This window comes from Cajanus cajan, chromosome 4, assembly GCF_000230855.2.
Source record: "Cajanus cajan strain Asha chromosome 4, NIPB_CcT2T_4, whole genome shotgun sequence".
Classification (NCBI taxonomy): Eukaryota; Viridiplantae; Streptophyta; class Magnoliopsida; order Fabales; family Fabaceae; genus Cajanus; species Cajanus cajan.
The window spans coordinates 65,910,519-65,927,668 of NC_138520.1; the positions used below are offsets into that span (position 1 = coordinate 65,910,519).

General features: G+C 40.2%; 1 protein-coding gene across 1 annotated transcript; it reads left to right on the forward strand.

Annotated features, from left to right (window-relative positions):
- The first annotated feature begins 13,819 nt into the window (after window positions 1-13,819).
- On the forward strand, window positions 13,820-16,594 carry LOC109793496 (uncharacterized). The gene is made up of 2 exons (XM_020352961.2): window positions 13,820-15,466; window positions 15,620-16,594. The coding sequence occupies exons 1-2, from the start codon at window positions 13,820-13,822 to the stop codon at window positions 16,592-16,594; spliced, it is 2,622 nt and encodes an 873-aa protein (XP_020208550.2).
- Window positions 16,595-17,150: the final 556 nt, after the last annotated feature.

Sequence of the window (17,150 nt, forward strand, 5' to 3'; positions counted from 1 at the left end):
TGTCTAAGGAATCATTATCTTTAAACGACCACAATAAATGCCTTTTCTCCATCCCACACACCAACAAACAACATATTTCGTGAATCTGAAAAAACAACAAAGAAGAAGAAAAGTACCTAAGAGATTAAACTAGAAAGATGACCCACCACACAAACAACTCAATAAGACACTAGCATGTAACAAATGCCTCCTCCAACTTCTTCTTAAACAAAAATCGTTGAAACCCTCCCTTTTCAAAATACAAGCACACAATCTACACAACTACACCCAACGAATGTCCTAGATCTGTCCATGTCATCTATAATGATTACTGATTAATCACCACATGGCCCCCACAACATTTATACCCTTCGCACATGCCTAACTCACAAGTTCCTTCCTTCTTACGAAGTTTGGAACTATAAGGGCTTATATGTAATCCAAATCAAACATACCATATTGAGTTGCTACAACTAGACTAAATGTGCCCTATACCACTCATACCAGTTAATCTCAACAAAACACAATAACTCCCACTTGTTCATCTTGCAACTAACACTAGTGCAAAAATTAGTTTTAAAATTGGAATTTTAAGATCGGTTAAAAGGTGACCGATCTTAATAGTGACACGGTGACAATTTTGTAAATAATGTGAACACTTTTAAGATTGGTTAAATTTTAACTGATCTTAAAAATACTTTTAAGATCGGTTACAAAAGAACCGATCTTAAAAGTGGTATACAAGATCGGTTCTCTTAATACCCGATCTTAAAAGTTGTATCAGACATAACTTTTAAGATCGGTCATAGAAGAAACGATCTTAAAAGTACTTTTAAGATCGGTTAAAATTTAACTGATCTTAAAAGTACTTTAACTATTTAAAAAATGCAACGCTCTCCCTTAGTCATTCTTCCTCACATGCGCCTCCCTTAATCATATTTTAGGATTGTAGACCCCTAAAATTGTCCGGGTCGGAAATAAAGCTTAAAGACTCTCGAAGACTGAAGGATAATTAGCCAGAAGGACTCCGCGAAGGCCCTAGGAGGGTTCTCTGTAGGTCTAGAGGTCTTAGAATAGCTCAAAATAAAGAAGTGGAGGGAAAAAGCCCAATACGGCCGTACTGAACTTAATACGGCCGTATTGAAGCTTCAATACGGCCATACTGAAGTCAGTACGACCGTATTGACACTTCAATACAACCGCAGCGAACTCAATACGGGCGTATTGAAATTTCTGAACTTCAATACGACCGTACTGAACTTCAATACGACCGTATTGAAGTTCAAAAATTTCAATACGGCCGTATTGCCCCTGTAGGCCGTATTGCGCCTATTCCCTATAAATATGACGTCAATTGGACGTCATTCCACACTTTTTCACGGAGTTTTGACTCCCTCCTTGAGTATTCTGGGGTTTTTGAGCAGTGTTCTGCCCTAGAAATCTCTCTGGGAGTCGATCCGACGAAGTTCTTGAGCCCCGAGCCATTTTGCTTGAGGATCGAACCTAGTTGAGGGGAAATCTTTTGATTCCCTTAGTTAAAATTTTGTTCTAGGAGAGCGAGGAGTGGGCTTGTAGAGCGAGGGAACGCCAAAACGCTTCCCAGTTCTTTGCAATATATAAAAGCACGCTTCAAGAGGTTTCCTTTCAATCCTTCCTTTTACTGCTTTCTGTGTGCATATTTAAACTGTCATCATGTAGATAGTCAATTTATAATTGTTTAGAATAAATAGGGGTAATTTAGTAATTTTATACTGTTCTTTTAAAAATAATCTGCCATAGGGAACCCGAAAGGGGCGCCGTGGGGTGCTAACACCTTCCCCATGCGTAACCGACTCCCTTACCCAACTCTGGTTGTAATGGCCAAAGTTGATTTTTAAATCAATTGCCTTATCCCTTTTTCCAATGTTTTGAGTAAAACATTGGTGGCGACTCCACGAACCCTCCTTTTACGAAAACCACTAATCCATGGAGGGTCCCGCTTGGGATTAATATGGATTGGTGAGCCTTTTAATAAAATTGCTCGTTTGACGAGGTCTCAGTTTGAGAATAAGTCATTCTAGCAATCCACATTTTTAAAACAAATAAAACGAGTCCAACCATCCTTCGCGAATGCCGAAAGCCCGTTTCGGGCCGGTGGCGACAGATGGCGACTTCACTGGGGAAGCTTCGAGAGTCAGTCCCATTTAGTGACAGATTATTTTTAACAAATAATAGTTAAAATTACTTCATTACCCCTTGCTTGTATGATAACATGATTTATTATATGGCTTTTAATAACTGTTGTTTGTTTAATTCCGCAATTGTTTGAAATAAAAACTGCACACAAACCTTTGCACACAACAGTTCCCTCTATACCCGGGGGCATGAGTGGTAATCCATAGGGAGTGGATGTTAGTACGGCCGGTTGATGGGTTTATAGGAGCCTATGAGACCGTTGTCGGAAAACATCACTCAAGGTGATAACCATGAACTTGAGTCCGACGGTGCGTTGGAGCTTTCCATCGACCTACGACAAGAGGAATTGGGTCCCTATAATGGGGGCACCTTGGGGGCCTTTGACCAAGTGAGAACAGTTAGATCCTCCTTGAATATGCACTTTTCTGCAGGAGACCCCTACCTCGTAATTTGCTCGTGACTGTTCGTGGATGAGTGAATTGTTTGTGCATTGACTATATGACATTGTATGAGCATACATTTGCATTTGTTAAACAAACAACATCCCTATTCTATTTAAATAAAAAGAATAAATAGAAATAAAGATCTTCTAGTACATGGTGTTAACATCTACCTTCATTTGCATTCATATAGGTAGTTTCCCTTTTCACCCAAAAAATACAAAAATATACAAAATATTCAAAAGAAAAATATATATTTATCCCAAACCAAGCAATATCATGCATCATATTAGGAAAATCCCGAAAACATGATAATGCTTAGTTCAAATAAACACTATGCATGCATATTCATCTTCATCATCTCATATCATGCATTGTATTGTAGATTATGGAGAGATCTAGGGTGGTGCATGGGCAGTTGAAGAAAGTGGACTTCTTATTGTACCATGCCGAGAGGTTGGATCACCTCTGTACCTTGATGCCACGAGAGGCTCGTTTGGAATTTGAGAAATCCTATGGACGAGTTCTCGACTTGATGAAGATCTGTGTGGATCCAGCCTTTCTGAGAGCCTTGGTCCATTTTTGGAGTCTCGAGCTGCACTGTTTCGAGTTCCCCCAGTTTGACCTAGTTCCTACTCTCGAGGAGTACGAGCTCATGCTACGATGGCCCAAATCAGCTGGGGTCTATATCTTGCATGATAACCATGTGGCCGTGGAGAGAGTTGCCACTCAGGTCAAATTACCATCACGATTAGCTGCCTTAGTGGGGAACGGCAGTATTAAAGGTTGGAAGCTTGCTATGATTGAAGACCACCTTTCTTCCTTGGCTGGTGAGGGAGATTGGTTAGCTTTCAACAAGACTCTAGCGTTAGCTGTATTTGGGATGATCCTTTTCCCCTTTTACGCTAACACAGTGGACCATGCTGCAATGGACGCTTTCTTCGCTTGGGACGTGCACATGAAGAGTCCCGTGCCTGCCATTCTTGCCGACACCTTGCTGTCTGTTTATCTATCACGACAGAAGCAAGGAAAAATCATCCGATGTTGCACCTCCTTGCTGTATGTATGGGGCATTACGCACTTCTATGCCTCTAGTCATATGGGGACCTTGCCCGATCCATTGAGGAGTTTCTCCAAGATCCCCGTACGCCGCCGATATGCTTCTGAATGGAAGGAAGAGATGGAACAGTGGAGCATTAATCACTTCACATGGGTTTGCCCGTGGTTCCATCCGAGCCATGTATTGACGAGATGCGGCAGTTATCCAAGCATACCATTGATGGGCCTCAGAGGTTGCATAGCCTACTCGCCTAAATTGGTTATGAGACAACTAATGAGGACCCAAATTGTTCCTACTAAAGAGGAGCTTGGAGGGTTGTGTTTCTCCTATGATTCCGAGCATCAAAGGGATATGCACGCTGTCATAAGAGCGTGGGAGAGACCAACCTATGAGGGAGATCTCGAGCTTGGAAAGCCTCGGGTATCCGTCTCCATTGATTATGAGGAATGGAGGAGCAAGAGGGGGGTGCCTCAACCATCCACTTCTTGTGCAACCACAGCAACAAGGAAGGCATTGCAAGAACAAGTCGACGCCTTGACCAAGAAACTGGAAATCCAAGGAGCTCAAATGAGAGCTCTCGAGGAAAAAAACGAAGCATCTAGTTTCCTCATTGATGGTCTTCAAAGGCAATGCAAGAAGAAAGACCACGAGATAGAACGGCTCAAGGATGAGTGTGCTAACCTCAACGAGGAGACTACTCGGGCATCTAAAATACCAAAGGTTGAACCGGGTAGTCAACTCCAAGAAGTCAATGTTAAGATAGCACGCCTTGAAGCCGAGCATGCAAAACAAGCACAGTTGATCAGGGACATGCAAGAGGACTTGCTATCGACTCGATCCGACGCACAGAAATGGCGGGAAGTCGCTCAACGACAAGCCGCAAACCTTTCCGATTTCCGCAAAAAGGAAAGGGAGGGACTAGCACAAATGGCTAGACTCCGAGAGGAGAAGGATCGAGCCGAAGACGAGCTTAATGAGCTACAGGCCATGATCAACTATTACACTCAAAAGGCGAAGGATGCTCAGAAAAGTAGTGATGATATGAGCCAAGCCGTCCATATGCAAGTTGAAGCAATGGCACGCCATGTTGATGAAGCCGAAGAAGAATGGCAACGACGTATGAACCCGCCTGTGGGTTTTTACCGGCTTTTCTCTTATTGTAAAAAATTGCTTCAAAGCATTGTATAAAAAGTTGTACACTTTCTTCAATGAATAAAATCGAATTCTTGAGATTTATCGCCTTTGCATCTCATAGTCATTCATTTGCATTTATCTCTCCCGGTAATTTAATAATAATAAATGTTAATAAAAAGAAAGAAATAATCGATGCGTATGTTCAGAATGGATCGCACGCCATTGGTCATTAAATGCAAACCAACAACTGCGCAAAGCGAACACACGACGACGCCGTTGTTGGTAATCAAAACAGACGAAAGGGAAGGTCCGACACCGTTAAGGATCATCGCTCCGAGGCCTTTCCCCTACAAAACAAATAAGGCTGTGCCGTGGATATACGACATCCACTCTTCTGCCGACAGCGATATTTCCAACATCGCTGGACTTGGGGGCATGACTAGGAGTGGCAGGATCTACACTCCCGAAGATCTGCACGATAAAGCTCCCAAGAATAAAGGAAAAGAAAAGGAGAAAACCGAGGAAGATAGAGAATCCGAGGAGGAGACTGATGAGTTGTTAAAATTCATCAAACAAAGCGAGTACTCCATCGTGGATCAACTTCACAAGACACCAGCAAAGATTACTTTGTTGTCGTTGATCCTAAGCTCCGAACCGCATCGGCAAGCTCTGTTGAAGGTCTTGAACGAGGCATATGTGTCGCATACTATCTCCCAAGACAAGTTTGAGGGAATTGTTAGCCACATCACGGCTAATGATCACCTCACTTTCACCGATGAAGAAATCCCCGCCGAGGGATCTAATCACAACAAACCCTTGCACATCTCTGTAAAGTGCAAGGAATACCACATCGCAAAAGTCTTGGTGGATAACGGATCTTCCTTGAATGTGATGCCCAAAAGAACTCTTGATCAAGTGGCAATCAAGGGAGTCCAAATGCGCCCGAGCAACATGATCGTTCGAGCTTTCGACGGTTCTAAAAGAGAAGTGGTGGGAGAAGTCAATCTTCCAATCCAAATTGGACCTACCATCTTCAACGTCGAATTCCAAGTGATGGATATTACTCCTGCATACAGCTGTCTCCTAGGCCGACCTTGGATTCATGATGCGAAAGCTGTACCCTCTACGCTCCACCAGAAAGTCAAGTTCATAGTGGGTGACAAACTGGTGACTGTACAAGCTGAAGATGACATACTCATCAGCAAGCCACCCACCACACCTTATGTGGATGCAGTGGAGGAAGCTCTAGAAACCGCCTTCCAAGCATTGGAAATTGCCAATATTGAAACGTTTCCCCGAGAAATGAAGAAGGTAGCTCATATGCTCACAAAGAACGGATACTTGCCAAGACAAGGTTTAGGCAAGGACTCCCAAAGAATCCCGGAGCTACCCATTATCAAGGACGATCCGGGGAAACAAGGGTTAGGATACAACCCTAATAAAGATCAAAGAACGAAGAGGAACAAAGATCCTTCTCGACGTTCTTTAAGCCAGATCTTTAGGAAGGCCGGTTCACAATCGTCAAGGCCGGTCGTCGTCGTCGTCAAATGTTTTTCTCCTTCCGATAGGGATGTATAGACTCAGTGACTATTAGAGATCACTCCTCGGGGACAGCCCGACCCCCGAGCCTCGATAGGGCACATGTTTCCATTATGATTATAATAAAATCATTCTTCATTAATTTCTTATTGATTCTTTTCTTGCTTGCAATAAAATTCTAGACCACATTATTTAACCCTGTTTGAATGAACATAAGTGAGGTTAAAATCGTCTTAAATAATCAATAAACCCGCATCATTTTTATGTGGAAGTGTGCATGACAGCTTGGAGCACCTTTTCTTGGCATCAATAAGTGCCATCATGGATAAAAGAAATCCTAAAGATAATAAGCTCGGCAGGAAACCCAAAAAGGGGACTGCGCAAAAATAAGAGCAAAAGACCCGCTAGGAATCCCACAAAAGGGTGACCTAGGCAAAAGTTAGGGTTATAAAATAAGAGCAAAAGACCCGCTAGGAATCCCACAAAAGGGTGACCTAGGCAAAAATTAGGGTTACAAAATAATGAATAAAAACAAAAGCCCGCTAAGACACCACAAATGGGTGTTTTAGGCAAAAGTAAGAGCCATCAAAAAAGGAAAAAACAGAATAAATCCATGATGGTACCATCAATTGAATTCAACAAGGGGCTCAAGAAAAGCTATCCAAGTTGTCAAAACACAATCATTAATAACAAAGATGTGCTTAACCTCATAAGTGTTTAATCGAACAAACCTAAACACAATAAGCCTGCCATTGGCCAGCCATTCTTACAAAAACCATTTTTCAAAAATAAAATAATCCCCTCTAAAACACAAACTTTTGAAAATATATATCCTTTCCTTCTTTTCTCTCTTGTCCCAACGATTTTTGAATAATCTAGTGGAAACATGGAGATATAGTGGTCAATAGGAGGGTTGACACATCTTCTAAAGAAAGGGAAGAATCATTTGGTTGATGACACCAAAATCAAATATGCATCATTCCTCGGTAACAGAAATCGGCAGAGCACAGTCCGTCTGGAGGAATGGCAAAATCCAAACACAAAAACGCATCGGTTAATTCTTTTGAAAAAAGAATCAAATAGAATTAGGTGCATCATACTGCATACATGCATACAGATGATAGGTGTACTGGAAGATCACTTATTCTCTGTTTATTGAAAAAACAAAAAATATATAAACTTCAGAAAAAACAATACGCCCGTATCATGTTCAGTACGCCCGTACCAAAATTAGGGTTATGAACAAATTTTCAATTCAATACGGGCATACTGAAATGGATGCGGCCGTATTGGCCATAAAGAAATTTTCAAAGACCTCGTCATGAGGCAACTACATAAATTAGAAAAAATAGGAAAAATTGCTTGTGTATGACAGCAGCAAACAAAATGCAAAGATTCAGAAAATCAACAGCGTCATACAAAATAACTGAGCCTGGAGAGGCTTGCCGAAAGAATACTCTCAAAATAACTGAGCCTGGAGAGGCTTGCCGAAAGAATACTCTCAAAATAACTGAGCCTGGAGAGGCTTGCCGAAAGAATACTCTCAAAATAACTGAGCCTGGAGAGGCTTGCCGAAAGAATACTCTCAAAATAACTGAGCCTGGAGAGGCTCGCCGAAATAATACTCTCTCAGAATAATTGAGCCTGGAGAGGCTCGCCGAAATAATACTCTCTCAGAATAACTGAGACATTTCTATACAGAAAAAGCCAAAACCAACAAAAAAGGCAAAAATACAGAAATCAACAAAAATACAGAAAAAGCCGAACTCAACAAAAAAGGCAAAAACACAGAAAAAGCCAAAATCGAAAAAAGGGCAAAATACAGAAAATCTAACAAATCATACAGAATAATTGAGCCTGGAGAGGCTCGCCGAAATAATACTCTCTCAGAATAACTGAGCCTGGAGAGGCTTGCCTAAATAATACTCCCGCAGAATAATTGAGCCTGGAGAGGCTTGCCGAAATAATACTCCTTCAGAAAAATTGAGCCTGGAGAGGCTCGCCGAAATAATACTCTTTCATCATAACTAAAGCCTGGAGAGGCTTGCAGAAATAATACTCTCAGAATATTTGAGCCTGGAGAGGCTTGCTGAAATAATACTCTTTCAGAATAATTAAGCCTGGAGAGGCTTGCAGAAATAATACTTCCTCAGAATAACTAAAGCCTGGAGAGGCTTGCAGAAATAATACTCCCCCAACTGTACAGAATAAATGAGCCTGGAGAGGCTCGCAGAAATAATACTCCCCAGAGAAAACCTCAACTCAAGCTCATGGAACGAATCCCCAGCGAGAGCTATCAAAGCAAAATCGACGCAATCCCCAATGGAAGTGCGATCACCCAAGCAGAATATCCAAGTCAAAGGACTTAAACTTCCTCAGTGAAGATAGCTCTCCAACTCAAGTGTCGAGTGAGGCTAAGCCTGTAGAGGCTTCCTAAATAATACTCTGGGATACATAAGATCCCCAAATCCCCAGTCGCCTACTCAAGAGGCATCCCTGCAGAAGGAGAAAAAAAAAAAAAAAAAAAAAGAAGATCAATAATCATTCCCCAAGTGGAATCCGGCTCTCAGCCTATCATTGAACATCAAGATGATCTGCCTAACAGAAGAGGCCAATCACAAACCAATGACAAAATCCCCTGGCGGATAACAGCCTACACAGAGGCAGCAAAAAATCAGAAAATCAAAAAGAGTTACCCGAATAAGGATAAACCGGGATACTCCACCAACGTCAAAGGACGTCAGCCAAACATAAGGCATCGCTCAAACTCAGAGAGAAAGAGCATCTGTGTCTATACCCCAAGGAGTCAGAAATTCCCCAAGGGTACCAACAATGCAATGCAAGTTGGGGCACAGGAACCTGTGAATGACTGCACATCCCCTAGACGGATCCCTGCGTTATCCAGCCCTCAGTGGCACAAAAATCAAAAATAATCGTCGAAGCAGCATCGTGGACTGTGGAGACAAAATCAACATCCAGAATCCCCAGCGGATAACAGCCTACACAGAGGCAGCAAAAAATCAGAAAATCAAAAAGAGTTACCCGAATAAGGATAACCGGGATACTCCACCAACGTCAAAAGGACGTCAGCCAAACATAAGGCATCGCTCAACTCAGAGAGAAAGAGCATCTGTGTCTGCACCCAAAGGAATCAGAAATTCCCCAGTGGGAACCAACTAACGCAATGGAAAGTTGGGACACAAGAACCTATGAGTAACTGCACATCCCCTAGACGGATCCCTGCGTTATCCAGCCCTTAGTGGCACAAAATCAAAAAAACCGTCGAAGCAGCATCGTGGACTGTGGAGACAAAATCATCACGAATCCCTGGAAAGGAGATATTCACGCTACCCCGTCGTCACAAACACGGAGGTATGCAGCTTCCGGCTCGAGCAATGAGCGAAGCTATCTCTGGAAAAGGGATACTCACCGCTTACCGTTGTCACAAAGGTACTTAGCTTCCGGCTCGAACAAAGAGTGAAGCTAAGCCTGGAGAGACGGTACTTACAGCTTCCAGCTTGGGCAACAAGCAAAGCAAGGCCTGGAGAGGCAAAACTCACACTGCCCACCGTCGTCACAAGGATACTTAGCTTCCGGCTCGAACAAAGAGTGAAGCTAAGCCTGGAGAGGCGGTACTCAACCATCAGCGTCATCAGAGGCGCGTTGATGTCCAACTTCCGGCTCGGGCATCGAGTGAAGTTGACCTTGGAGAAGGTAAACTCAGCTACCGAGGATGTCAGAAGCGCCGAGGTATGCACCCACCTGGAGAGGCTACTCAACATTTTTCCACCGGAAGACGCTACAAGTCAGAAGGTCGGCACAATACCCGGACAATTGGGTCAACTCCTTTACTTGTCAGCCGATACACCAAAAGGCCGTCCGACTAAGTAAAGGGGGGGCAGCTGTAGACCCCTAAAATTGTCCGGGTCGGAAATAAAGCTTAAAGACTCTCGAAGACTGAAGGATAATCAGCCAGAAGGACTCCGCGAAGGCCCTAGGAGGGTTCTCTGTAGGTCTAGAGGTCTTAGAATAGCTCAAAATAAAGAAGTGGAGGGAAAAAGCCCAATACGGCCGTACTGAACTTAATACGGCCGTATTGAAGCTTCAATACGGCCATACTGAAGTCAGTACGACCGTATTGACACTTCAATACAACCGCAGCGAACTCAATACGGGCGTATTGAAATTTCTGAACTTCAATACGACCGTACTGAACTTCAATACGACCGTATTGAAGTTCAAAAATTTCAATACGGCCGTATTGCCCCTGTAGGCCGTATTGCGCCTATTCCCTATAAATATGACGTCAATTGGACGTCATTCCACACTTTTTCACGGAGTTTTGACTCCCTCCTTGAGTATTCTGGGGTTTTTGAGCAGTGTTCTGCCCTAGAAATCTCTCTGGGAGTCGATCCGACGAAGTTCTTGAGCCCCGAGCCATTTTGCTTGAGGATCGAACCTAGTTGAGGGGAAATCTTTTGATTCCCTTAGTTAAAATTTTGTTCTAGGAGAGCGAGGAGTGGGCTTGTAGAGCGAGGGAACGCCAAAACGCTTCCCAGTTCTTTGCAATATATAAAAGCACGCTTCAAGAGGTTTCCTTTCAATCCTTCCTTTTACTGCTTTCTGTGTGCATATTTAAACTGTCATCATGTAGATAGTCAATTTATAATTGTTTAGAATAAATAGGGGTAATTTAGTAATTTTATACTGTTCTTTTAAAAATAATCTGCCATAGGGAACCCGAAAGGGGCGCCGTGGGGTGCTAACACCTTCCCCATGCGTAACCGACTCCCTTACCCAACTCTGGTTGTAATGGCCAAAGTTGATTTTTAAATCAATTGCCTTATCCCTTTTTCCAATGTTTTGAGTAAAACATTGGTGGCGACTCCACGAACCCTCCTTTTACGAAAACCACTAATCCATGGAGGGTCCCGCTTGGGATTAATATGGATTGGTGAGCCTTTTAATAAAATTGCTCGTTTGACGAGGTCTCAGTTTGAGAATAAGTCATTCTAGCAATCCACATTTTTAAAACAAATAAAACGAGTCCAACCATCCTTCGCGAATGCCGAAAGCCCGTTTCGGGCCGGTGGCGACAAGGATGAATAAATATATTAAGTTAATTAATAATTTATTTAACATGTTAAAATTTAATTTATAAAAATAATATTTTAAAAGAGAAGGGTTATAATAACACCGGTATAACTTTTACTAAGTATTACACCGCTCTATATTAAATGTGAATTTTATAAATTCAACCGTTAGATTGAAAGTTTTTTACTCTTAGCTAATATATACAAAATTTTATATTAATTCAAGATGATTTGATACTTCATTCTTATAAAATAAAATTAACGTAATATATACATTTCAAAATATACTAAAATATGAACACTTTGATTACCTTCAAGTTGTTGTTCAATTTTAACAAAATTTGATATAAACATATAAAGTGATATGAACTTTCAATCTAACGATTGGATTTACAAAATTCACATTTATTATAAAGTTATTGAGCGGTGTAATATTTAGTAAAAGTTACACTAGTATTATTATAATCCCTATCATTTTAAAATATATAAATTATTATTTAAACTTTTAAATTTATAATAAATAATTTAAATTGTATCATAATATTAATTTTAAATAGAAATAAGTAGATTGTTAATTATACAAGTAAGTATATATATATATATATATATATATATATATATATATATATATATATAAGATTAATTAGATATAATTATTGGCAATATAATTATTATTATATTTTTATAGCGATCTGGACACACCAAAAAGATAGGGATCCAAAAATAGTATACGTATGAGATTGTATAGTTGAAGATGACTTAAATGAATTAATTTGTACTACTTATACTAACAACATGCATCTTTTTTTTGGTAGCTTATCTCATCAAAACTCCACAGTTAAGTGTGCTTGACTTGGAGTAATATAGGAATGGGTGACATTCTGGGAAGTTTCTCAAAAAATGTGTAGTAAGGACAAAACACATTGAATAGTGCAGTTTTGTTAAATAGTATCCTTGAGAGACCAAATTGATAAGTGCTCAAATTGCATATTTTTATGCTTAATTTGGCACTCTTTTTGGGAGAGATGTAAGTAATTTTGGTTGTATTTGACCCTCCAAATAGATGAACTAAGATTAATCTAAGGAGTTACAAGAGTGTAGTTTCTTTGGTTGAAAATATTTTCTTTTTGTGTAGATTTTGATGAAGTTGGAAATCCAAGGCTATAGCTCCAAAGCCAAAGCTGCAGCCACGAAGCCTGAACCAATTCTAGAGAGTTGAAGCTTCAACCATGAAACCAGAGCTCCAGCCTTGGAACATTTTGGGCAGTCCAGACATTCAGAGCTATAGCCCCCATTCCAGAGCTACAGCCTTGGAGCTTTGTGTGTCTTGCAACACTTCTAAAGTTGCAGCCACACATCCAGAGCTGCAGCCATGGGTTAAAAATCCCAACTTTCACTTGGACATGACGTATTTTAGGGCAAGAAAGGAAGGAAAAAAGGGGGAATCGAAACAAAACGAAACAAAAGAAGCACAGAGAGAAAGATCACCCAGGAGAAGAGGAGAGCTTGAAGATTAGATTTGAAGATTGGCTTGCTTGGGAACAAGGACCCATCTTCATTTCTTCTCTTCTATTGTGTAATCTCATCTTGTTATTTGCTATGGCCCTCACTATGAGTGGCTAGTTTCTCTTGGGTTGGATTCAATGTAACTACTAACTCTATTTCTTCTTAGATTTATATGATATTCAGTTCTATTACTTGTGTTTGATTCTTCTCTTAATGCTTAATCCGGTTTGATCACCCGTTTTATGATATTAGGTTTTTGAACTTTGTTGGGAAACATTTTCAAAACCCTGAACTAAATCATTCACCTAATAATCTCTTGTTCTAGGAATAGACTTGATTTTGTTAGCCATTTTGGTTCATGTTATTGTTTTAATGCAAGGTATTAATCTTAAATCATAGAGGAATCATGTTTAGGGTTAATCACCTTAGGGCTCAATTTTGAGGAATCTGATTGAGCTAATTATTGAACATGGAAGTAATAGAAGTGGAGTCATATTTATTTGATGAAGATTAAAAGAGTTAGAAAGTACATTTGAATCCAATCTTTTTCTCATATAAGGTTTTCTACTAAGTTGACACTATTGCTTTTAATTGCTTTATTATAAACTTAAATCAATATTTCATCCATGTTCTCTATAAACAAGAAAGGAAATTACTAGTATTCCCAAATCACTGAGGACGATATCAAATTACTACAACGAAGCTTGGTCCGCTTGCCAAGAGTGAAAAATCCTTCACCAAGTTTCTGGCGCCGTTGCCGGGGATTTGGTACGGATATTTAGCAATTTCCATTTCTTGTGATTTGTGAATAGTTATTTTGTAAATATTTATATTATATATACAATTGTCTTGTTTCTTGGGCTCACCCATCTGTGCAGACTTCTTGTACTTGTATGCGAGGGAAAACTCCAGCCGAAGAATTACACTTTGATCCTGAAATTGAGAGAACGGCAAGGAGAAACAATAGTAGGACAAGGAGACTTAGGCAGTTGGAAAGACTCCAGAAGCAACAACAAGAATTCTTTGTTCCATCTTCATCAACTTCTTCCAATCAACCATTCCCTGAAATAGAAATGGCTGAAGAAGGAGAAGGCACTCACAATAGTGGACCTAGACCAGCTAGGCCTCCTAGAAGGACTTTGGGAGATTATGCTCAACATCAAGGTCCAAGGCACTTCTCTAGTATTGTAGCTCCAAACACTTCTAGAGCCATGAAAATAAAACCTGTTTTTCTCAGCTTGGTTAGCTCACAACAATTTGTTGGACTTGATCATGAAGATCCCTACTCACATCTTTCCAATTTTTATGAACTTTGTGGTACAATGGGCATTCCTGAAGGTGATGAAGAAGCTGTGTACTTGAGATTGTTTCCATTTTCGTTGACAGGAAAAGCTAAAATATGGCTACAATCTCATCCTAATCAAAGTTTAACAAGTTGGAATGATGTGGAGAACAAGTTTGTGAATAGATTTTATCCTTCATCCAAGTATATCAAGGCCAAATCAGAAATCACTACTTTCAGGCAAGGTATGGATGAGCCATTTTGTGAAGCTTGGGAAAGATTCAAATCATTGCTCAGAAAATTTCCTAACCATGGGTTTGAAGATATAGCTCAACTCAATTTCTTTGTTAATGGAATCAAACCTGAGGTGAAGATGTTATTAGACGCAGCAGTTGGTGGTACTATGATGTCTGTAGGCCCAGAGGAAGCTACTCAGATCATAGAGTCCTTGGCTTCTTCTGATCATCAAGCTGAGCATGGTAGACATCAGTCTCACAAAAGAGGAATTATGGATCTGAGCACAAATGATGCAATCTTGGCTCAAAACAAGTTGCTATCTCAACAAATTGAAGCCCTGACTAAGCAAATGGCCAAGATACCACAACAACTTCATGCTATTAATTCCCCTCCAATTCAGCCAAACCCTCCTCTTAGATGTGATTTTTGTGGGGGAGAGCACCCAAATGGTTATTGTGCAACAAATTCTAATGAAGAAGAAGTCAATTATTTGGGTAACCAACCAAAAGGAGGTAACTTTAATTCCCGCAATTACAATACTAACAATTATATGCAGGGAAACCAAGGGTGGAGAAACAATGCTAATAGCAACCAAGGTTATGGGTGGAGGAATGAAGCTGGACCATCCAATAGGCCACCACAGCAACCACAACAACAACAACATGTGTATCCCTCTATGCATGAAAGAATCAATAAATTGGAGGAGACTCTAAACCAATTCATGCAGGTTTCTATGAACAACCAAAAAAATACTGAAGCTTCCATCAAGAATTTAGAAGTACAGGTGGGTCAGCTAGCTAAGCAATTAGCTGACATGTCTGGAGGCCCATTTTCAGCCAACACCGAGACCAACCCCAAGGAGTATTGCCAAGCCATAACAACAAGAAGTGGGAAGGTGGTAGGTAGTGATGTTGGGGTGAGTGAAAAAAATGAGAGAGTGGAAGGAGAAGGAAATGATCAGTTGAGGGAGGTTGAGAAGAAGATTGAGAAGGAAGATGAAGAAAGCAATAAAGATGAGAATGTAAATAAAAAAGAGGAGAGTGAAAAGGAAAGTGAAAAAGAAAAAGAACAAGAAAAAAATGGAGTGGAGAAAGAAAAGAATAAGAAGAAGGGCAAGGAGGTAATTTCTACGGTTCCTATCAAAGACCTACCTTACCCTCATGCTCCATCTAAGAAAGAGAAAGAAAGACAATTTGCAAGGTTCCTGGACATCATTAAGAAGCTCCAAATAAATATTCCCTTCACTGAAGCCATGGAGCAAATGCCCACTTATGCTAGGTTCATGAAGGAAATGTTGACTAAGAAGAGAAAAATTCTTGAAGAAGAGACTATAGAGCTTGAGGCAGGATGCAGTGCTATTATACAGAAGTCTCTACCTCAGAAGTCTAGAGATCCAGGCAGTTTCACTCTCCCTGTATCAATTGGTAATTTATCAGTGAGTAAGGCACTCTTAGACCTTGGAGCTAGTATTAACTTGATGCCTTTATTTATGCTGAAGAAGATAGGAGAAGTGGAAGTAAGACCTACCAGAATGACCTTGCAGTTGGCAAATAGATCCATCAAGCTTCCACATGGTATAGTGGAAGATATGATTGTGAAGGTTGATAAGTTTATGTTCCCGGTTGATTTTGTAGTAATGGATATGGAAGAAGATACAGAGGTTCCTTTGATCTTGGGCAGACCATTTATGAAGACAGCTCGAGTTATCATTGACATGAATGATGGAAATTTGAAAGTGAGAGTCCAAGATAAGGAAGTGAGTTTCAACGTATTTGAAGAAATGAAGTTTCCAAAAGTCAACAAAGATTGCTTTAGAATTGATGTATTAGATGATTTGTACTTGGAAACTCAAAATGATTTCAAGAGTTCATCGCCACTAGAGAAGGCTTTGCTTATCTCTAATGAAGAATTGGATAAGTTCATTGGTAAAGCTTGTCACTTGCCTGTGAATTTGGAGCATAAAGCATTTTGGGACTTGAAGGCCTTGAATTTTGATATGAAAGCAGCTGGTAAAAAGAGAAAAATTCAATTGCATGAACTAGAAGAAATGAGGTTGCAAGCTTATGAGTCTTCTAGATCTTACAAGCACAAAGCTAAGCTATACCATGACAAGAAAATTCTGAACAGGAACTTCCAACCTGGCCAATAAGTATTGTTGTTCAATACCAGGTTGAAACTTTTCCCTAGGAAACTCAAATCTAAGTGGTCAGGCCCATTTGTAATTAAATATGTCAAACCATATGGAGCAATTGAACTTGAGGAACCTACCACTGGAAGAACATGGATAGTCAATGGTCAAAGACTCAAACCTTACTTGGGTGGTGAAGTTGAGAGGCTCACTACCATTACAAATCTTCAAGAAATTTGATCATGAACAAATGTCAAGCTAAAGACATTAAATTAGCATGTTTAACATGTTTGCATAATTAACTATAGATTGAGTTTTAGTTTTTGCATGTTTGTGTTTTGCTAAGTTCATATCTTGGTTACTGCTTGTTATGTTACTTTAGCTTCATGAGTAAATGATGTGGTATTATCAATGCATGTTTGAATGTATGATATTCATGTGTCATTGCATATCTTATGTTTTGTGTGTCATGTTAGTTGCACTTCGTTAATTGTGTGATTGTTTTGTTAATTGGGAGTTCATTATAGTTGTTAAAAATGTAGGGGTGAAGGAATAAGTTTTAGAGAGGTTGAGAGTT

Excerpts from the sequence above, each read along its gene's own strand:
- LOC109793496 (XM_020352961.2), top strand. The coding sequence starts at position 13,820 with ATGCGAGGGAAAACTCCAGCCGAAGAATTACACTTTGATCCTGAAATT. Across the intron at positions 15,467-15,619 it reads AAAGCAATAAAGATGAGAAT|AAAGAGAAAGAAAGACAATT; the intron begins GTAAATAAAAAA and ends GCTCCATCTAAG.